The sequence below is a fragment of the Somniosus microcephalus genome, chromosome 12 (assembly GCF_052327205.1).
Source record: "Somniosus microcephalus isolate GS21.2 chromosome 12, FLI_Smic_1.0, whole genome shotgun sequence".
In the NCBI taxonomy this organism is placed as follows: domain Eukaryota; kingdom Metazoa; phylum Chordata; class Chondrichthyes; order Squaliformes; family Somniosidae; genus Somniosus; species Somniosus microcephalus.
The window spans coordinates 120,752,737-120,776,187 of record NC_140998.1 but is presented as its reverse complement, the minus strand read 5'-3'; the positions used below and the strand labels follow the sequence as shown (position 1 = coordinate 120,776,187).

General features: G+C 44.7%; 1 protein-coding gene across 3 annotated transcripts in view; it reads right to left on the bottom strand.

The window, feature by feature from the left end:
* arhgap11a (Rho GTPase activating protein 11A) overlaps positions 1 to 23,451 on the bottom strand; it is an 86,609-nt gene that overhangs the window by 18,298 nt on the left and 44,860 nt on the right. For 2 of the 3 annotated variants that reach the window (XM_086003479.1, XM_086003482.1), the window contains 3 exons: positions 18,341 to 18,437; positions 3,876 to 3,973; positions 559 to 721 (listed from right to left, as the gene is read on the bottom strand). In XM_086003479.1, the coding sequence (XP_085859605.1) occupies positions 559 to 721; positions 3,876 to 3,973; positions 18,341 to 18,437 (358 nt within the window). The remainder of the gene's footprint in view (positions 1 to 558; positions 722 to 3,875; positions 3,974 to 18,340; positions 18,438 to 23,451) is intronic. The other variant, XM_086003481.1, reaches the window with a different exon arrangement.

Below are 23,451 nucleotides of genomic sequence, written 5' to 3'. Positions count from 1 at the left end.
GAGATGCTAATGAGCGGAATGTTAAGGTTTTTCGGATACCGCGGGCGCGATTTTAGCCCGGCCGAGATGTAAATACGCTTAAAACCGTTTTGGAAAGGTAAGCTTTCTTTCGACGTAACGCACGCGTAGGTACGCCCTGTAACTGTCGAGCGCATAGCCCGACAGATGCACATGCGATGACAGACAGAATGACAGACAGACAGAATGACAGACAGATAGACAGATCGGCCGATTTATATATATAGATGTGCGTATATGTACCTACTGACTGTGAAAGCATATAACCAACAGAAAGCTACAGAATTTTTGATCTATTCGTTTATTTCCCCTGCAATTTTAAATCAAATGTACTTCTTGGTACATGTGTTTTAGGAGTAAATCAGTTATGCATTGATCTGGTTCTTTTGAGCTTTCTAAATTACAAACTTTGAAAAATAAAGTCACATTGGTGGTTACTCATTCCTTAAGTCAAATATGTACAAAATAAAGCTATTAATAGATTTACTAAACCTCAGGAATATTAACTTAATGAGGCAAATACAAGTATTTGACAAGTACCTCTCTACTCTTTTGTTTTCTAGTCTTTTACTTTTCCGCCGAGTTGCTGATGCAGTTGACTGAAATGTAACACTTCCAGCAGAGAGGGACAGAGGACCCTGCAACGACTCCAGTGACACTTGAGGACTACCTTCAGCAAAAGTACATTGTGCCTTATAACAAACTAAGCAAAAAAACATTGTTATCACAAATTCATCCAAACCATATCTATAATCACTTCATAAGCATTATTAAGCCCATTATGACAGAAGGATTTGGTGGTCTTAAAAAGCAGCACCTCAAGTAGACAAGACCATTACAAAAGCTTACAGAGTACTAGGTATCGTGTCTAGAGATACAGATTATAAAAATCGCCACGTAACGGTGAATCTCTTTAAACCATGGTAAATATACATTTGGAGTAGTGTGTGTAGCTTTGAACTCCACACTATAGAACAGTTGAGGTGATAGAGAAGATACAGCACAGATTCACTAGGATGTTGTCTGGTATGAGGAAATAACAATACAAAGACAGACATGAAAATTTGGGGCTGCTTTCAATAAAACAGAGATCACAGGGTGATTTGATAGATGTGTTTAGTAGATAGAACTGCATCGTTTCCCTGTGATTGAGGGGCCTAGAAAAAGGGGATATAGAGATAAGATTAACTAAGAGATTTAGGACAGAGCAAGAAAAACTTATTTAAGAGGGTTGGGAGGCTGTGGAATGTACTATTGTAGTTAGTGATTGAAGCAGAGACCATGTCAACTTTTAAGAATAGGCAAGATAGGTAGTTGAAGGAAAAGGGAATAAAGGGATATGGGAATAGGGTAATCACATGGGATTAGGACTACTGCTCATGTGGAGGGTAAAGACCAACACGGATTGGTTTGACCAAATGGCCTGTTCTGTGTTGCAATTTCTAGGTAATTCTGTCTAACAGGCAATTTTGTTTTTTGAGAAGTGGTATCTGAATCTAAAACAACTACAGTGGCACATAATCACATGAGTACAGGTTTAACTGTGATAATAGAAATTCAACAATTTATCCATTACCTCTAGTCAAAGAATACAAAGCTTAAATACATCTATAAGCTTGTTTCAATATTGTACAGGAAACTCTCGATTTACCGGAATAACCGGAAATCTCTGTTAACCGGCAAAATTCAGGAGTAGGTTCAGGTAAGTTTTACTTCATATTGGCGGCCTGTTCCTGGATCTGTGGTTGGGTTCCTGCACCTGTTGCTAAGCAACAGGGACGCTTGGATCTGTTGCGGTGTACGGAGCTCTGCACCTTTTAACTATACCTCTCTGTAATCCGGACTTTTTTATAAACCGGCACCATGCGGGTCCCATTGGTGCCGGATAAAAAAGAGTTTCCTGTACTAGCCAAGATCTTCTGCTTGTACAAATATCAACTTTAATTATTAACAGTACAACCAAGATTTTCCCTCCCCTTCCCATCTTCACCATCTTTTTGCAGTGGAGATGGGAAGAAAATATGTAGGTGCTCACCAATGTAGCTTTCAATAAATTTTTCTTCAAAAGTAATCCAAGGTCTAGTCATGGGAAGTCAGATGTTCATTTAAAGCAGGTGTGGGGTAGTTTATAATTCCCCATTTATAGGTTTGCCAGGAGAAGGAGTAGTCAAAATGTACTAATTACATTTTCAAAAACAATAAACAGTTTCTTCACTACATGACAATTTTCCACATATATTAAACACTGCATTACTGTAGATGTTGGTTAAACTTGTAAGGTTTACTTTCAATGTAAAGTACTCCTTTCCCCATAAAAAAAAAAATCCAGGTCAAGTTTGTAAACACCAAAACAAAGTTTTCTATCCTGTTGGTGATATTTAAAATTTAATACAATTTCCAGTCTCCCCAAATCTCATTATTTTCAATAAATAAGCATGCAACCGTGAGGTCGACAGCATGGATGATTTGCAGCAGATGTTTTCCTTCATACTGAAGAAATTCAGGACCCTGCAATGGGTCCACATTCTCCCATACATCTGAATTTTATTCCTGTTACTTTGCAGTCTCCAGAGTTTTGTGACATAATGCAACCTCTATGGTAGTCTCTACATACAACAGTTCCTGCAGATCATCACATTAACCCAGTGGCTTAAAAAGGCCCTGATCCGAGAAAATTTTACCCCAGCTTAGGAATGAAGCAGAGAGCATAACCATCTTTGCCAGTCTCTGCAGTTATCTCCTGCGGTTGGGGAGCACACCCTGATGCGTTGGATGGCAGATTTCTTTCTGGGACTCTGCTAGAATTTCTCGAATGTTCAGAGCATGGACAAGTCTCCTCTGGGATAGAAGAGCTACTGTCTTTATTTTTGATGAGAGGGACAGGTTAGACATTGGCACTATTGGTTGCTTTCTTTATCTGGATTACCTTTTGCCAGAGAAAGGTTTTGGTATTCGAGAACTGAAATAGTAGGTCTTAGGAAGAGTGGAAATTTCACCAAATTTTAAATTAAAGTCTGCATTGTGGAAATAAATCACGAAAATGCAAGCCAAGCTGGTTTATAGACTTTTACTAAAAACAAAAACACCACAACTCAAATCTTTGCAGTTCTAAAATTTCTTCAGTCCGTAGGGCATAAGGTGCATTTTCTCAGAGTAGCAATAGCATTGAAACTTTACACGGAGCAGAAAACAAGGCACACCTGTGGTCTATAATGGGGCGGGGGGGGGGGGGGGGGGGGGAAGAAAAGAGAAAGAGCTAGGAAAAATTGATAGTTTGTCTCCAATTATAAGGCCACAATGCAACAAAGTTGAATCAGATCAGTAAACACTTGAATGCTTTTTTAAGATAGTGTTACAAGTGACTTTCCCTAAAGGTGTCAGGGACATTTCTATTTGTAGATAGAAGTTGAACAAATTAAGAACTTGCATTTATATAGCTTTAACGTAGTAAAACGTTCCAAGGCGCTTCAAAGGAACGTTATCAGACAAAATTTGACACCGAGCCACGTAAGGAGATATTAGGACAAAAGCTTGGTCAAAGAGGTAGGTGTTAAGGTGCGTCTTAAAAGGAAGAGAAAGGACAGAGAGGCGGGGAGGTTTAGGGAGGGAATTGCAGAGCTTTGGGTTAAGGCAGCTGAAGGCACGGTCACCAATGGTGGGGCGAAGCAAACTGAGGATGCACAAGAGGCCAGAATCCTACAAATCAGTGGTTTGAATAACACACACTATTAGTTGTTCATATTGCAGTATTCTCCCCTACATTTACTTTCTCTTTTAATGAAAAGCAAGGCTTTACAACAGGTGCGAAGTGCCGAAGCATACTTTCTATAAAGGAGAGTTGAAGGCTCTATTCATACCATCATCCTTCTTGACCCCATCTGATGATGGTGTAGAATTCTGGCTGAGAAAACCACTGGGTAACAATTCCAAAGCTATATTGTGTCTGAGAGATCGCCTGTGAAGATTAATCCATTTTTCAATTTCTGTGCATTTCAAAATGTCTCTTCAATTTCTAAAGAGCAAAACTAAATATTCCACTAGTGACCTAAACTGCCAACTAACAAATAATAAAACTGCCAGTGCAATGCATATCATGTTATTTGCAAAATTGGTTTCCATATCCGACAGACATGAAGAATGTAGGCTTTCATAAGCTCCAATTCTCAAAAGTTCAGCAAATTCTTTATTTTATTTAAGGGGGGGGGGGGGGGCGGGGAGGAGGAATCAGATGTGCACAACTCTGCTACAGATTTACTAACTTAGTAGTATCAATCAATCTTTAATAGTTGTAATTTGACAGTGTGCAGGGCTACTTTCATGATGCAAGATACAATATTACCTGACAGATTTCACAAGATTTTGAAACGGTCAAACCAATGCATTAGTATTGCATTCAAATACTTTTCTGTCAAAATTCACATGCTCAAGATACTTATTTTAATAAGATAAGGATAAAGTAAAAAAAATTTCAAAAGAAATAAAACTACACTTTTCTAACGCAAGAAAGAATTTCATTTAGATAGCACCTTAATCGTATCGTAGGGATTGCCAAACCGATTTACAGCCAATGGATTACTTTCAGACTGAAGTTGTTATGTAGGCAAAAAAAAAAGTGAAGACGATTGCAAAAGTGTCGAATAAAAGCATTCCAAGATTGCTTCATTTCAGATCAAGTCTAAGTATCCTATTTAACTTGGCTTCAAATTGAGCAGAGATTCTTCAACTGAGAAACCCTTTTCACCCTTTTTCAGAAAGCAGTATGTGTATTCTGATTAAAATCGAAAAGTAGGCTGATTTTAAATAAATGCATACTGATCAAAGCATAGACTTCAAATGTTATGATGCAGGAACGGCTAGATTCCTAACTAAAGGACTGAGATCGAGTCAGTCTATTAAACAAACGATGTTTAATACTAATAAACAGAGTTTAACACTAAAACAATGGAAAGCTGGATAACAGTTCTGTACTGGTTGCTAGCTCCACGAGGACTGACTAGAGCCACTCCCTGGTCGGACATCACGTTTTCCCGCCGCTGGAGGATCACGTGATCAATGTGATGACGTCATCGCGTTGGGTCTCAGTCTTAAAGGGACCGCGCTATGTACATGCGATAATATGAACAGAGATAGATTCATTCTGTAGCTAACAATTAGTTAAAGATAATTATGTACATAAGATCAGAGTCCCCTTGGTGGCTCTGCCACATGCGCCCCCCAGAATTGTCTTTAACAGTAAAAGTCAATCGACTAGGAGGTCTGACAAGCCTGTCAGAATGACTCCTGTATTCTCGGAGTGAACGTTGTTGAACAGCGGGCGGGCTGGCGGATGGGAGCTTTCGGACTGGTGCGGATGCAGCCGGAGGGCGGCCACGGCGTGGCGGCTGTGCAGTCTCTACTGGCCGGTCGATGTCCAGATGCGCCAGTTTGAGACGATCAATGGAGATGTGGTCTGGTTTACCACCGATGTCAACCGAGAAACTCTTGTCGCCGGGCTCTATTACGCGGAAAGGTCCTGTGTAGGGAGCCTTGAGCGGATCCCTATGGGCACCATGCCGAATGAATACGAATTCAGCATTTTTTAGCTCCGCTGGAACGTGTGAAGATGGCAGGCCGTGATGCGAAGTCGGAATGGGCGCGAAAGCCTTGGCCATTTCCCGGTGGTTGCTGAGTTGGTCGGCCGCAGACCATGGCGCGGTGGGAAGCGGCAGGAAATCTCCCGGTACGCGGAGCGGCTGACCGTACACGAGCTCTGCGGCAGACAATTGCAGGTCCTCTTTGGGTGCCGTGCGCAGCCCCAACATGACCCATGGAAGCTTATCCACCCAGCCGGCGCCTTAGAGGCTGGCTCTCAGCGATGCCTTTAATGATCGGTGGAAACGTTTGCACAAACCGTTTGCCTGTGGGTGATAGGCCGTAGTGCGGTGGAGTTTGGTGCCAAGACCCTGGGCCACAGCGTTCCAGAGCTCGGACGAGAATTGTGGAGTCATAGAGTCATAGAGTTTTACAGCGCAGAAAGAGGCCCTTCGGCCCATCGTGTCTGCGCCGTCCATCAATCCCTGTCCAGTCTAATCCCATTTTCCAGCATTTGGTCCATAGCCTTGTATGCAATGGCATTTCAAGTGCCCATCCAAATGCTTCTTGAATGTTGTGAGGGTTCCTGCCTCTACCACCCTTTCAGGCAGTGAGTTCCAGATTCCAACCACCCTCTGGGTGAAAAAGTTCCTCCTCAAATCCCCCCTAAATCTCCTGCCCCTTACCCTGAATCTATGCCCCCTTGTTATTGACCCCCCTACTAAGGGGAAAAGTTCCTCTTTATCTACCCTATCTATGCCCCACATCATTTTGTACACCTCAATCAGGTCCCCCCTCAGCCTCCTTTGCTCCAAGGAAAACAACCCCAGCCTGTCCAGCCTCTCTTCATAGCTGAGGCGCTCCATCCCAGGTAACATCCTGGTGAGTCTTCTCTGCACCCTCTCCAAAGCAATCACATCCTTCCTATAGTGAGGCGACCAGAACTGCACACAGTACTCCAGCTGTGGCCTCACCAGCGTTTTGTACAGCTCCATCATAACCTCCCTGCTCTTATATTCTATGCCTCTGCTAATGAAGGCAAGTATCCCATATGCCTTTTTAACCACCTTATCTACCTGTTCCGCTGCCTTCAGGGATCTATGTACATGTACACCAAGGTCCCTCTGTACTTCCTAGGGTCCTACCACTCATTGTGTATTCCCTTGCCTTATTTGTCCGTCCAAAATGCATCACCTCGCACTTTTCCGGGTTAAATTCCATTTGCCACTTTTCCGCCCATCTGACCAACCCGTTAATATCGTCCTGTAGCCTGAGGCTTTCCTCCTCGCAATTTACCACCCCACCAATTTTCGTGTCATCCGCGAACTTACTGATCATACCCTTTACATTCTCATCCAAATCATTAATGTAGATCACAAACAGCAAGGGACCCAGCACCGATCCCTGAGGTACCCCACTGGACACAGGCTTCCAGTCACAAAAGCAACCTTCGACCATCACCCTCTGCCTCCTGCCACTCAAGCCAGTTTAGGATCCAACGCGCCAAGGCCCCCTGGATCCCATGGGCTCTTACCTTCTTGACCAGTCTCCTATGCGGGACTTTGTCAAAAGCTTTACTGAAGTCCATGTAAACCACATCCACAGCATTTCTCTCATCCACACACCTAGTCACCCCCTCGAAAAATTCAATCAGATTGGTCAGACATGATTTACCCTTGACAAAGCTATGCTGACTATCCCCGATTAATCCTTGCCTCTCCAAGTGGAGACTAATTTTGTCCCTCAGAATTTTTCCAATAATTTCCCTACCACAGATGTTAGGCTCACTGGCCTGTAATTCCCTGGTTTATCCCAGCTACCCTTCTTGAATAATGGTACTACGTTAGCTGTTCTCCAGTCCTCTGGTACATCCCCTGTGGTCAGAGAGGTTCTGAAAATTTGTGTCAGAGCCCCTGCAATCTCCTCCTTTGCCTCACACAACAGCCTGGGATACATCTCGTCCGGGCCTGGGGATTTATCCACTTTTTGGCCTGCTAAAACCGCTAGTACCTCCTCCCTCTCGATGCTAATATGTTCAAGTATGTCACAGTCCCCTTGCCTGACTTCTATGTCTACATCGTCTTTCTCCATAGTGAACACAGAGGCAAAAAATTCATTTAAAACCCCACCTACTTCATCTGGCTCTACACACAGCTTGCCACTTTGGTCCCTAATGGGCCCTACCCTTTCCCTGGTTATCCTCTTGCCCTTAATATACTTATAAAACATCTTAGGATTTTCCTTTATTTTGCTCGCCAGTGTTACTTCATGGCCCCTCCTCGCCCTCCTAATTTCCTTTTTAAGTATGCCCCTGCACCTTTTATACTCCTCCAGGGCTTCCTCCGTCTTTTGTCTTTTGTAACTGCCAAAAGCCCCCCTTTTTTTCCTAATGCATTTTTGTATATCCCTTGTCATCCAAGGTTCCCTTTGCTTGTTGGTCCCACCCTTGACCTTTACAGGAATATGTTGGTGTTGTACTCTCTCTATTTCCCTTCTGAAAGCCTCCCACTGTTTTGATGTGGATTTTCCTATAAGTAGCTGCTCCCAGTCCACTTTGGCCAGATCCTGTCTTATCTTATTAAAATCGGCCTTCCCCCAATTTAGAACCCTTATTTCCGGGCTGTCTTTTTCCATGACCACCTTAAATCTCACCGAATTATGGTCACTATCGCCAAAATGCTCTCCTACAGACACTTCCACCACCCGCCCGGCTACATTCCCTAGAATTAGGTCCAGTACTGCCCCCTCTCTTGTAGGACTTTCTACATGTTGGCTCAAAAAGCTCTCCTGAATGCACTTTAAGAATTCTGCACCCTCTAAGCCTTTCACACTCTGACTATCCCAATTTATATTGGGGAAGTTGAAATCCCCCACTATTATTTTCACACTTTTCTGAGATCTGCCTACATATCTGTTCCTCTATCTCCCCCTGACTGTTTGGGGGCCTATAGTACACTCCCAGCAAAGTGCTTGACCCCTTTTTGTTTTTAAGTTCTACCCATATGGCCTCATTAGAGGAACCCGCTAATATATCATCCCTCCTTACAGCAGTAATAGACTCCTTAATTAATATTGGAACACCCCCTCCCCTTTTACACCCCCCTCTGTCTCGCCTGAAGATTCTATATCCCGGAATATTCAGCTGCCAGTCCTGACCCTCCCTCAACCATGTCTCCGTGATAGCAACAATATCGTACTCCCATGTGTTCAACAACAACTTCAGTTCATCCACCTTATTTGCAAGACTCCTTGCATTACAATAAATGCCTTCCAGCCCTGACATATTCCCTTTTGCCTTCACATCTTTGCTCTGCCTTCCCTGCTGACTTGTTCTTTTCTCCGTATTTGGCTGTACATCACCCCCTACTATAGCTCCACTCTGTATCCCATCCCCCTGCCGAGTTAGTTTAAACCCCCCCCAGCAGTGCTAGCAAACCTCCCCGCAAGGATATTGGTTCCCCTCTGGTTCAGGTGTAAACCGTCCGACTTGTACAAGTCCCACCTGTCCCAGAAGCAGACCCAGTGATCCAGGAAACTAAAGCCCTCCCTCCTGCACCATCCCTTTAGCCACGCATTCATCTGTTCTATCCTCCCATTCCTATACTCACTAGCACGTGGCACCGGGAGTAATCCAGAGATTACAACCTTTGAGGTCCTGCTCCTTAATCTTGCCCCTAGCTCCCTAAATTCTTGCTGCAAGACCTCATCCCTCTTTTTACCTATGTCGTTGGTACCAATGTGGACCACGACCTCTGGCTGTTCACCCTCCCCCTCCAGAATGCCCTGCAGCCGCTCAGTGACATCCTTGACCCTGGCACCAGGGAGGCAACAAACCATCCTGGATTCACGTCTACGGCCACAGAAACGCCTATCTGTTCCCCTTACTATAGAATCCCCTACCACTATTGCTCTCCCACTCTTTTCCCTCCCTTCCTGGGCAGCAGGAGCACCCCCAGTGCCAGGAAGCTGGCTGCTGCTGCCTTCCCCTGGTGAGTCATCCCCCTCAACAGTATCCAAAGCGGTATACTTGTTTGAGAGGGGAATGGTCACAGGGGTTTTCTGCACTACCTGCCTACTTCTATTGCTCCGCCTGATGGTCACCCCTTTCCTTTCTTCCTGTGCAGCCCTTCCCTGCGGTGTGACCAACTCACTAAACGTGCTATCCACGAACTTCTCAGCATCGTGAATGCTCCACAACCCATCCACCCGCAGCTCCAGCTCCTCAATGCGGTCTGCTAGTAGCTGCAGATGGATGCATTTCCTGCACACGTAGTCACCAGGGGCAGTGTCCCTGAATTCCCACATGGAGCGGTCTGAAGAAATATCCGCCGGAACGTGCGACCCACGAGGAGAGGAACGCTCTGGCTACATCGGCAGACGTAGTAGACGCCAAAGGTACTGCCTCGGGCCATCTGGTAGTACGATCGACCATGGTTAGAATGTGTGTGAAACCCTGGGACGGTGGCAGCGGTCCGACGAGATCCACGTTGACGTGGTCGAAGCACCGTTCTGGTACAGCGAACATGGCCAATGGGGCCCTGCACCGTAGACTTCTGACAGACGACGCAGGTGTTAGCCCAGTCGCGGATATCCTTACGCATTCATCTCCAGACGAATTTAGCCGACAGTAATTTTTGGGATGCTTTCACACCCGGGTGCAAAAGCCCATGGATGGCAGCGAAGACTTGGCGGCGCCAGGCAGCTGGAACGATCGGGCGAGGGTCCCCCATGGAGACATCGCAGAGCAACGAGGTGCCTGCAGCGTGGAATTGCACATCGGCCAGTTGGAGGCTAGAGGTATCAGCGCGATACGACTGCGTTTCAGGGTCCGATGCTTGGTCGCTGGCCATGAGGGCATAATCGATGCCTAACTGGACTGCCCGTACAGGCACGCGAGAAAGGCAATCGGCTACCAAATTGTCCTTGCCAGCTACATGCTGGAGGTCGGTCGTGAATTCCGAAATGTAAGTTAGCTGTCTCTGCTGTCGGGCCGACCACGGTTCGGCGGTCTTGGCCATTGCAAAAGTCAGTGGTTTGTGATCTACAAATGCGGTGAAGGGACGTCCCTCCAACAGGAAACGAAAATGGCGAATGGCCAGGAACAGTGCCAGCAACTCACGGTCGAAAGTACTATATTTGCGTTCGTTGCGCCGGAGTTGGCGGCTGAAGAACGCCAGTGGCTGCCACGACCTGTTGACCCACTGTGCTTGCACGGTGCCTATGGCATAGTCGGAAGCATCCGTGGCGAAGGCGATGGTGGCTCCTGGCAGAGGGTGCACCAACATAGTTGCACTGGCTAGAGCGGTTTTTGTGTTGTCAAAAGCGTCGTCCATTGCCGCCGTCCAGGTTATTGCATCCTTTCCCATCTTGCCTTTGAGGGCCTCGTAGAGGGGCTGCATGAGTTATGCTGCCTTCGGCACAAAGCGGTGATAGAAGTTCACCATGCCCAGGAATTCTTGGAGGGCTTTGGTGGACTGTGGCTTCAGGAATGCCGAAATTGCTTTGGCCTTTGACTGCAGCGGGATTGCACCCTCCTGGGTAATGCGGTGGCCCAAGAAGTCAATCTGATGTAGGCCGAACTGGCATTTGGCCGGGTTGATTATGAGGCAATGCTGGCTGAGGCGCCGAAAAAAGGTGCGGAGATGGTCGACGTGCTCCGCTTTGGTGGAGCTGGCTATCAGGATATCGTCCAGATAGACAAATAAAAACTGAAGATCCCGCAGGACCGAGTCCATGAGTCGTTGAAAGGCCTGCGCGGCGTTCTTGAGCCCAAAAGGCATTCTGAGGAACTCGAACAGTCCAAAGGGAGTAATAACCGCAGTTTTTTGGATGTCCTGCTGGTGTACGGGGACCTGATGGTAGCCCCGGACGAGGTCGACCTTGGAGAAGATTGAGTTTCCCACCAAATGGGCGGAAAAGTCTTGAATGTGCGGGATCGGGTACCAATTGGGCGTCGTTGCATCATTCAGTCGACGGTAGTCCACACATGGCCGCCATCCGCCGCCGGGCTTTGGAACGATATGTAGGGGTGAGGACCAGGGACTATTCGACCAGCGAATAATCCCCAGCCGCTCCATCATGGCAAACTCGGCCTTTGCTGCCGCGAGCTTACCAGGTTCCAGTCGCCGAGCTCGTGCGTACACTGGGGAGCCGGTCGTAGTAATGTGGTGTTGGACACCATGCTTAGCTGCCGAGGCGGAGAAAGTGGGCTTGGTCAGCTCCGGGAATTCACTTAGTAGGTGGGTGAATTCGTCTGGCGAGGGTAACACGCAGGAGACAGTATGGGCTGGTGCGGAACTGCGGAAGCACAGAATGGAATGGAAGGTAGTCGCGTTGACCAGTCGACAGTTTCGGACGTCTACCAAGAGGCTGTTGGCGCATAAGAAATCCGCGCCGAGGATGGCTTGTGAAACTTTGGCTGTGATAAATTCCCACAGAAACCGTTGTTCGTCGAAGCACACCCGGACCTGCCGTTTGCCAAAGGTACGAATGGCCCCGCCATTAGCCGCCTCGAGGCCAGGACCGTGCCTCCCAGACTGGATGTCAAGTGCTGAGGCGGGAAGGATGCTGCACTGTGCCCCGGTGTCGCATAAAAAGCGCCGGCCCGAAAGGGAATCGGTAATTGAAATAAAGAGTAGATTGCCTTTCAAAAGCTAGGCTTTATTAATCTTAAAAAACCAGCAAGTAAATGTTGAGCACCCAGTCTCAACCAAACTGTAGAAAACTGAATTTAAGATGGCCACCACAGGTCACATGGAATCAACTAACCAGTAAGTTTACAGCATATATCTCAAGGCAGGAAAACAGGCAACCAATTACAATGCTTCTTATAAAACAAGAATAATCACCACATTCACCTCTCCTTTTAAAATATACTTCAACCTAGGTAGCCTTTACAGTTTACAATTAGTTATTTATGACTAGAGCAATACATGTATAATGCCTTCAACAATTTTAAAATTTTACTATTAAATTATTAATTATTTTAAAAGTCCATTTTTAAATCGGTCGACCGGATATCTTGTTCGTGTCGACCTTCTTAGCCTTGGTGGAGTTCCTTGCCCTCCCACACCAGGAGACACAGAAATATCTTCTGCAGGGAGGCTATCAATATCCCGATTATCAACGGTTTCCGGATTGGAAGTCCCATTAGAAGGTAGACTGGGAGGGTCATGAACATCCATCGGGGGCAGACTAAGAGAATTGTAAGTGTCTGCAATAGGATTGGAAATGTTCGTAGTATCTGTGACGACATCAACATTATCTGAATTATGGCTATTGTTAATGTCCTCAGGAGAGGGCTGGCCACCACAAGGAGCCAAGTCTTTAACTGAAACCGTACTTTCTTTCCCATCTTGGAATCGAATGTGAGCATATTGGGAATTTGCCTCCAATAGCTCCACCTCCTCCACTAAAGGATCATACTTTGACAGTCTAACATGGCGTCGGAGCAGCACAGGTCCCTGCATAGTAAGCCATGAAGGTACCGAATATCCCGTAGTGGATCTCCGCGGATAGTTGAAGAGCCTTTCATGGGGGGTCACATTAGTAGCCGTTGAAAGCAATGATCTAATGGAATGCAGGGCATCAGGCAATACCATTTCCCACTGTGTATTCTTAAGGTTCCGGGATGTCAAAGCCAACATAACTGCCTTCCAGATCACCCCATTGTATCGTTCGCACTGTCCATTACCCTGGGGATTATACGGGGTAGTTCTGCTAGTAGAAATTCCCCGACTCTGGAGGTATTCCTTCAACTGGGAAGACATAAAAGAACTTCCCTGATCCGAATGGATATACGCAGGCATCCCAAAGATGACAAAAAGTTGAGTCAGACATTTAATAACTGTAGCAGCTGATACATCTGCACAAGGAAAAGCAAAAGGGAACCTTGAAAACTCATCCACAACAGTAAATATATATCGATTCTGAGTCGTTGAAGGAAGAGGCCCCTTAAAATCAACACTCAGGCGTTCAAAGGGAGAAGTAGCCTTTATAAGATGAGCTCGTTGAGGCTTAAAGAAATTCGGTTTACACCGGGCGCAGACAGAGCATGACAAAGTCATCCGCTTAACGTCTTCAACTGAAAAGGGCAAATTCTTACTGCGTACGAAGTGTATCATCCTCGTAACACCAGGATGGCACAAAGCATTATGAAGATTAATAAGCGTATCTCCGTGAAGCACAGAACAATAAGCCCTCGACAGCGCATCAGCGGCAACATTATCCTTCCCCGGACGATAGACTATATCGAAATGGTAGCATGCCAACTCGATCCTCCACCTCATTATTTTATCATTCTTAATCTTTCCAAAATGTTTGACATCAAACATGAAGGACACAGATTTTTGGTCAGTTACTAACGTAAAATGTCGCCCAGATAAATAATGTCTCCATTTACGCAGTGCTTCTACTATTGCGTACGCCTCTTTCTCTATTGATGAATGTCTCTGCTCACTATTGCTCAGAGTACGTGAGAAAAAGGCCACAGGTCTTCCATTTTGGTTCAGGGTAACCCCAATTGCAAAATCGGAAGCGTCCGTCTCAATCACAAAGGGAACCTGCTCATCAATAGAATGCACAACTGCTCCAAGGATATCCTTTTTAAGATTATCAAAACACGTCCTGGCCTCCCATGATAGAGGGTATGTCGTAACCCGAATAAGGGGCCGGATCTTCTGCGAGAAGTTTGCAATCCAATTAGAATAATAAGAAAACAGTCCAACAACTCGTTGCAAGGCCTTAGAATTAGTAGGGCAAGGTAACTCAAATCAGTGGTCGCAGCCGTTCTGGATCTGGTTTAATCTTGTTTCCCGAGATAATATACCCCAGTAAATTTACCTCGGTGGTCGAAAAGATACACTTCTCTTTATTGAAAGTTAAGCCAACTTTTTCCGCAACTTGAAGGAATCTTTCTAGATTAAAATCGTGCTCCACCCTTGATTTGTCACACACCGTGATGTCATCTAAATATGTGAAGTTGTCAGAGAGAGAGTTATCACTTATAAAAGCATCCATTGCCCGTTGAAAACAGGCGACACCGTTAGTAACACCGAATGGTACTCGGCAAAACTGGTACAGCTTTCCGCCAGCTTCAAAGGCCGTATATGGTTTGTCCCTCTTAGCGATAGGAATCTGATGATAAGCACTCTTTAGGTCAATAGTGCTAAAAACCTTATATTGAGATACTTTATTGATAAGCTCATCAATCTTAGGCAGGGGATATGCATCTAATTGAGTATACCTGTTAATAGTTTGAGAGTAGTCTATCACCATTCGCTTCTTATGTCTCTCATTAGTGGTGACAACTACCTGTGCCCGCCAGGGCGAAAAACTAGGTTCAATGATTCCTTCCGATAAAAGACGTTGAACTTCAGAATTAATAAATTCTTTATCCTGACTGCTATACCTTCTTGACTTGGTAGCAATTGGCTTACAGTCCGGCATCAAATTGGAAAAAAGTGATAATGGAGAAATGAATAAAGAAGTTAATCCACTAATAGACAAAGGTGGCTTGGTTCCTCCGAAAGAAAGACTGAGGGACTCATGTAATTGACCAATCAAAATGTCCGCACAGAGATTAGGCAGAACGGATAGGCGTATATCAGTATACGTATTACCTAGGAGAATTAATTTCACAAGGCAACAACCAGCTACTTGTGAGGTGAGAGTCGTCTGAGCCATACACACCTGATAGGAAACAGGCGAAATTTTCAAACGCTTCTCCCTCACAAACTGAAGACTTATAAAGCGCTCAGTACTGCCCGTATCTATAAGGGCCTTCACTTCTAACCCATTAACTTGGGCCATAACTATAGCTTTGTTTAGGCCATGGGAAAAGGCGGCAGAAACTGATGCAATAAACGCCCTATCTAGAGGCTGACTGGTCGCAGAGGAGGCAACCGATTTGCAAACACGTGCGTAATGACCTCCCTTGCCGCATTTACTACACACAGCCTCCCGGGCAGGGCATTTCAGACGGGGGTGCCGGGCGTTCCCGCAAAAATAACACTTCTGAATCCTAGAGGCAACAGCTGCCGAAGTAAAAACTGTTTCGGAATCTGGTAAACCACTCCTATTAAATCCACGTAACTCCCTTTCATCCGGAACTGCCGAAACCACGGTCGCAGGCCGATCAAAAAGAGCATAAGAATCCGAACTTCTCTGAGCCAAATCCAATGTAGAGGCTTGCTCAAAAGCACTCTTAAGATCCAAGATCTTATTTTCTAATAACCGCTGACGAATTGATCTAGACAGTAATCCATTAATAAATGCATCCCGTACCGACTCTTCCCTATGTTCTTCTGCAGACACGGACTTATAATTACAGTTAGCACCAAGGCGCCGGAGTGCTTGTAAATAAGCATCCAAGGATTCTCCCGCCTGCTGCCTACGGGCAGATAAAAGGTGACGTGCAAATACCTCATTTTTGGGTTTAACAAAAATGTTTTCCAACGTAGCAATAGCCAATTCATAAGTTTCACAGTCCAAAATATACTTATACACATCCGGAGCAATGTAGTTGATTAGTATATCCAACTTATTTAGAGATTGCTGATCCAACACACCCAAAAAGTTTTTAAATGTACGATACCAATGTTTCCATTGATCATCCACTCCTGCAGAATTAGGGTCAGCATTAAATCGTTCCGGTCGAAGATATCGTTCCATTATAGCAAAAGGTTAATACATTGAAATAAAGAGTAGATTGCCTTTCAAAAGCTAGGCTTTATTAACCTTAAAAAACCAGCAAGTACACGTTGAGCACCCAGTCTCAACCAAATTGTAGAAAACTGAATTTAAGATGGCCACCACAGGTCACATGGAATCAACTAACCAATAAGTTTACAGCATATATCTCAAGGCAGGAAAACAGGCAACCAATTACAATGCTTCTTATAAAACAAGAATAATCACCACAGTAATGTAGAGGAGCTGCCCGGAATTCCCAATCGCCATCCGTACCTTAAACTCGATCCTCCTTTTCTGGGGCTGCTGCCGGAGTTGCTGTTTTTTCTTTTTAGGCGCGAAACTGCAAGGAGGGCGGCAGCTTCAGGCTTTCGCGCCGAAATGGGCGTGGTAAAAACACAAGCCGGGGGATGGAGACGTCGGGGCGGCGTCCGCGGAGGAGGGCTGTCTCGTGGCGGAGCAGTATTGCTGCGTGACCGCATAAACCGTGTCTGCCTCTGCAGCCAGTGCTGCGCAATCCGCGGTGTCCGATCTAGCGAGAGCGGCTTGAACCTGTTCAGGGAGTTGACTCCGGAATAACTCCCGAAAAAGGAAGCATTGGGGTTCGGAGCCCAGGAGCGTGAGCATCTGGCTCATTAACTCAGATGGCTTGGAATCGCCCAGGCCGGGCATAGCGAGCAGCCGGCGGGCCCGCTCTGCCTTCATGAGTCCGAAGACCTGTATTAACCGCGCTTTAAGAGCATCATACTTGCTGGCCTCTGGGGGTTTTTCGAGCAGGCTGATGATCCGTGCGGCCGTCGAGTGCGGAGACCACGTGGAGGTAGCGGGTCTGATCCGCGGCGATGTCACGGAGTTCGAATTGTGCTTCTGCTTGGACGAACCAGGAGGCAGCATGTTGTTCCCAAAACTGTGGGAGCTTCAAAGCCACGGCGTGTGCTTCCATGTTTCGTTACGCTTCTTTCGCGAAAATTGTCCACGAAAATTCGGAGTCACCACTGTAAGAACGGCTAGATTCGTAACTAAAGGACTGAGAGCGAGTCAGTCTATTAAACAAACGATGTTTAATACTAATAAACAGTACATGCAATAATACGAACAGAGATAGATTCATTCTGTAGCTAACAATTAGTTAAAGATAATTATGTACATAAGATCAGAGTCCCCTTGGTGGCTCTGCCACAATGAACTACTTCACGTCAAGCCATTCTATAGAATTCCGGACAGAAGCATAAAAATTTCCACAAATTGGAGACAACAGCATATTTTACAATGCTGACCACTTGTGTAAAAATCTGTTTTTGATGCATATCAATTATTTTTGTTCAAACTGAATTGCTCCATGAAACTGCCAACTTTCAGATCTTCATATCTGCAGTCAACAGAAATCCTTTTCCAAATGTTCTTGGCAAATAAATTATATATTTATCCAAAATCTATACTGGTAACATTTACTGTTGTACTTCTAAGCTTCTGTTGATATGATTGCCGGAGCTCAGCTCTTGTGAAAAGGTCTACATTTAAAGTGCACTAAAAGATGCCAGTTATTTCCTAAATAATTGTACTGGGGTACATACCTTGGCAACAAATCGTAGTAGTTTGTAATATTTGAGCTCTATGCTTTGATCAGTTCAAAAGTGATTTAGCAGGAGCCACGTTTTGTTTTCTGAAACACATGTTAAGTGCACGAGCTTCTGAGTTGAGCTCTGCTCAATTTAAAGCTGAGGTAAATAGGTACTCATATGATCTGAAATCACAATGGACCATGGTAACCTTTGACAACAGGATCCACTTTTTTGGCATTTGAATCTTAATTATCTATTATCTGAACTCTTAAGTTAGGCAATACTTCAACATTTTTGAAACACACTATAGTAGTACAAGTCAATGGTTCTAAATTATAAAAACCAAAGTATTCATTCCTACAGCTCCCAATATGTATGGATTTTAACAAGAAATTACTATTTTGACCAGTTTCCAAATCTTACTTCATATAGTATGAAAATACCTTGATTCAGAATCTCCCCATCTGAGGTCAGCAAGAATAGTCAATAGAAAAATGTACCGTTTTTTGTTTGAAAATCCAATGCTTTGTGAAGAATCTACTAGTATCTTCCGTTTCCATGTCGGAGTCATAATTATTGGAGTTCCTGAAGATGTTCCTAATAAAGTTGAAAAAAATAAGGATATTGCTACTTGTTTGATACTCACAAACATTAAATACTTAAAAGTTTTACAGCTGTATTCTATCTCTTTTCCTAGGTTATATATCTCACAAAAGGAAAAGTTTGATATGTCGTCCCATATATTTAAAAGTTATGGAAAATCTAGTAGGGAGTAGTTTATCCAAAGCGCATTCCCATTTTACAATGAAAAAATATTTATTAAAATATTTGGTCAGATCTTGTCTTGAACAGAGACAGAGATGGGCCAAGTTAGGTATCCCTTCAATTCTAGAACACTATGATAGGAAGGCATCCAGAAGGCTCCATTTAATGTAACACAGGCCTGCAACTTTGGATTTTCCCCAACCCCAGCTGCTCTGGGACTCTACTCATCATTGATTTTACAAGTTGCCCCAGCAGTGAGGACGCTACCAAACCTAATTGGTTTCCATTCAGTAAAAGTTAGGCATAAAAAAAAGTTGGAAAGAGGAGGGACAAAGCATATTGAATAAAAAAAGTACCACACCCAGACTTCCCTTCCTATTTAATATTTCAGATACACCATCTGTAATACTTTTGGGTTTTTTCCAATAGGTATTTTCCTTGGGTTCTGGGTCACTGACCCCTCCCATAAGCTGAACTCATATTCCCTTCAAACCAGTGGACCTTTAACTGCTCAATATGTATGCGATTTTAGAGTGACCCAAAAGTCAAACAGAGAAGCCCAGTCACTGTACTTCGGCTTACTGGATACAATACTGCTGCCACGTGATATCCTTAACTTTAGTACGCAGAAGTATAAACACCATCAGGCCATGGCTTAGGCTATAAACCACAAGACAGGTTTATTGAACATTTAAGTGGTAGAAGAACAGTATTCAGTATAAACAATACATTTACAGTAATTACAAACTTCACTATTCTCCTCAAACTGTCAAAAACAATAAAGACACTTCTCCTACGCTAACCCTCGACATAAAAACAACTCCTCGAACACAGCTGCTTACTCCTTACATGGCTATCCACTATCACAAAGTCTCTTATTGGCCTCAAAACCCCAACTACCTTAGATTGACTGCTATTACATGACCCAAGATTTGGCTTCAAAGTCCTTTGATAATAGATCACAATAAAAAAAGACATTTTTTATGATTACATTTAGGCAGTCAGCCATTCACAAGCTTCCAGCCACCAAGGATGTTTGTTCCAGACCTCCAATTGTAGGCTAGCCATATTTAATCCAGATAGCGGTCAGGGACATAGCTGGAACAGAAGACACTAATTAAAGTATTAAGTCATCTTTTGCCCCATGGGAACAACCTACCTAACAGTGCATTTGGCATACCCTCTCAGATGGATGTAAAAGGTCCCACGGCATTATTTGAAGAAGAGCAGGGGCATTCTCCCGGTGTCTGGGTCAAGATTTATCCCTCAACCCACACATGAGAGTTATCTGGTCATTTATTTAATTGCTGTTTGTGGGTGCTTAATGTGCACAGATTGACTGGCACGTTTCCTACATTACAACAGTAACTACACTTCAAAAGTACTTCATTGGTTGTAAAGCACTATGGGACGTGCGGAGGTCATGAAAGGCGCTATATAAATGTAGTCTTTGAAAAATATTAAATTTTTTAAGAACATAATAGGAGCAGGAATAGGCCACTTGGCCCCTCGAGCCTGCTCCGCCATTCAATAAGATCATGGCTGATCTTGGGCTCAAAGCCACTTCCCCACCTGCTCCCCATAACCCTTCACTCCCTTATCTTGCAAAAATTTGTCTATCTCCACCTTAAATGTATTTAATGACCCCGCCTCCACAGCTCTCGGGGCAGAGAATTCCACAGATTTACAACCCCGAGAGAAGAAATTCCTCCTCACCTCAGTTCTAAAAGGGTGACCCTTTATTCTAAAACTGTGCCCCCGCGTTCTAGATTTCCCCACGAGGAGAAACATCCTCTCTGCATCTACCTTGTTGAGCCCCCTCAGTATCTTATATGTTTCAATAAGATCACCTCTCATTCTTCTAAATTCCAATGAGTATAGGCCCAGCCTGCTCAACCTTTCCTCCTATGTCAAACCCCTCATCTCTGGAATTAACCTAGTGAATCGTCTCTGAACTGCCTCCAATGCAAGTATATCCTTCCTTAAATAAGGAGACCAAAACTGTACACAGTACTCAAGGTGTGCTCTCACCAATACCTTGTGCAGTTGTAGCAGGACTTCCCTGCTTTTATACTCTAACCCCTTTGAAATAAAGACCAACATTCCATTTGCCTTTTTGATTACTTGCTGTACCTACATGCTAACCTTTTGTGTTTCATCCACTATGACCCCCAGGTCCCTCAGAACTGTAGGATTTTATAATCTCTCTCCATTTAAAATAACAATTTGCTTTTTTACTTTTCCTGCCAAAGTGTATAATCTTGCACTTTCCCACATTATACTCCATCTGCCAAATGTTTGCCCACTCACTTAGCCTGTCTATATCCCTTTGCAGGTTCTTTGAGTCCTCTGCACAACTTGCTTTCCCACCCATCTTTGTATCATCCGCAAACTTGGCTACATTACACTCGGTCCCTTCATCCAAGTTATTCATGTAGATTGTAAATAGTTGAGGCCTCAGCACCGATCCCTGTGGCACCCCACTAGTTACTGTTTGCCAACCGGAAAATGACCCAATTATCCAGACTCTTTGCTTTCTGTTAGTTACCCAATTCTCTATCCATGCTAATATATTACCCCTAATTCCGTGAGCTCTTATCTTATGCAGTAACCTTTTATGTGGCACCTTATCGAACGCCTTCTGGAAATCCAAATACATCACATCCACTGGTTCACCTTTGTCCACCTTGCTCATTACCTCCTCAAAGAACTCCAGCAACTTTGTTAAACATGATTTCCCTTTCATAAAACCATGCTGACTCTGCTTGACTGCATTATGATTTTCCAAATGCCCTGCTACTGCTTCCTTAATGAAGGACTCCAGCATTTTCCCAACGACAGATGTCAGGCTAACTGGTCTATAATTTCCTGCTTTCTGTCTCCCTCCTTTCTTATATAGGGGTAATGCATTTGCGGTTTTTCAATCCGCTGGGACCTCTCCAGAGTCCAGGGAATTTTGGTATATTGCAACCAATGCATCCACTATCTCTGCAGCCACTTCTTTTAAGACCCTGGGATGCAGGCCATCTGGTCCAGGGGACTTGTCATCTTTTAGTCCCATTATTTTACCAAGTACTATTTCCATAGTGATAGTGATTGTCTTTAGTTCCCCCCTCCCTGTGGCCCCTTGATTATCCATTATTGGGATGTTGTTAGTGTCTTCTACAGTGAAGACAGATACAAAATAATTGTTCAGTCTCTGCCATTTCCCCATTCCCCATTATTAATTCCCCAGCCTCATCCTCTAAGGGACCAACATTTACTTTAGCTACCCTCTTCCTTTTTATATACCTGTAGAAGCCCTATCTGTTTTAATGTTTCTTGCCAGTTTACTCTCATAATTCATCTTTTCTCAGCTACATCTTATCCTACATTATTATTTGTGAGCTTGACAGATCCACCCTGGGAAATGGACATCGCTGATGGAGAGTTGACTTATTTTCCCAACTACTGCCCAGCGAATGCCCGTGAAACTCTTACGCCTGGTAAAAGCAGGCGTAGGCCTTCTTTTACCAGCGTAAGAGTTTAAATAAATTTAAAAATAATTCTTTAATTATTTAAACATAAAATCCTTTAAAATTAGTTTAGGTTATCTTTAGCCCCTTTAAAACATTTAAACTTATTTTTCAAAAAATTACATTTTTGTTTTAAATGTTTAATTTAATTGTATTTTAATTAATTTTGAACATTATTTAACTGGTGTGTATGTGTGTTTTTTTAGGGGATTCCTATTCATGCTTATGGGGATTCCGTACGTAACGGGGTTCCCCTTTTTGATTGGTTGGCCTGGCCCATGTGATCCCAGGGGCGCTTGCGAACCGTATGCGCCCGAGATACGTGGGCCTTTATGCATGTGTACCCGTAGAGGCTCAGGAGCGCAAGTGTTCGAACCTCCGGGACCATCAGGTAGGTTCGTACTTTTCAATTCAATTCAATTTTATTTGCCATATGTAACTAGTACAATGGAATGCTTACTCCCCGTAGGGACACGTCAGCTATTCTTACAGCGCCGTGTTCAGAAGTCAATTCTTTGGCATCCAGTGGCAGTGGGAGCACGATGTTCCTCAGCCGCGCCGTACTCCTCGTCACCGCGGCCTCCTCCTCACTGTTGCCGGCTCGGCTCCACATGTGGTGGCCTGCTTCTCCCGCTCACCCTCTGGCCACCATTCCTGGCTCCCCTCCTCCCAGTCGGATTGCGAGTCGTCGTGGCTGCTGCTGCTGCTCGATGCGCTGCGCCACCTCCACCCGACTCGCCGAACACATCCTCCGGTCACTGCGGCCTCCACCTCACCGTCACCGGCTCCACGGTCCGACGCCTCCCCCCATTAATTAGTTTAAAGCCCTCTCTACAGCCCTAGTTATTCGATTTGCCAGCACTGGCAAAGTGAAGTCCGTCCCAACAGAACAGCTCTCTCCAGTCCCAGTAAACTGTTCTCCACTCCAGCTCTCGCTCTTTTTAAACTGCTCTCCGCTGCGGCTCTCGCTCTTTTTAAACTGCTCTCCGCTGCGGCTCTCGCTCTTTTTAAACTGCTCTCCGCTGCGGCTCTCGCTCTTTTTAAACTGCTCTCTGCTCCAGCTCTCGCTCTTTTTAAACTGTTCTCCGCTCCGGTTTTTTTGTGGTTTGGAGGCATTCGCCCGTGGGAAGCCTCCAACTGCAAATTCAGGCCCAGTATGTTTAAGGTCTTGAGAGGAAAAGGAGCATGGAGATGGGGCAGTAGATTGTAAAGACTGGGTGGGCTTGAGAATGGGGTGATGACATCAGTTTTGAAAGGGAGGGGGTCCAGTACCTGAAGCCAAGAGAATCACTCAGCCAGCCTGAGGATGAGCCAGGGAAGATTGATGGTCA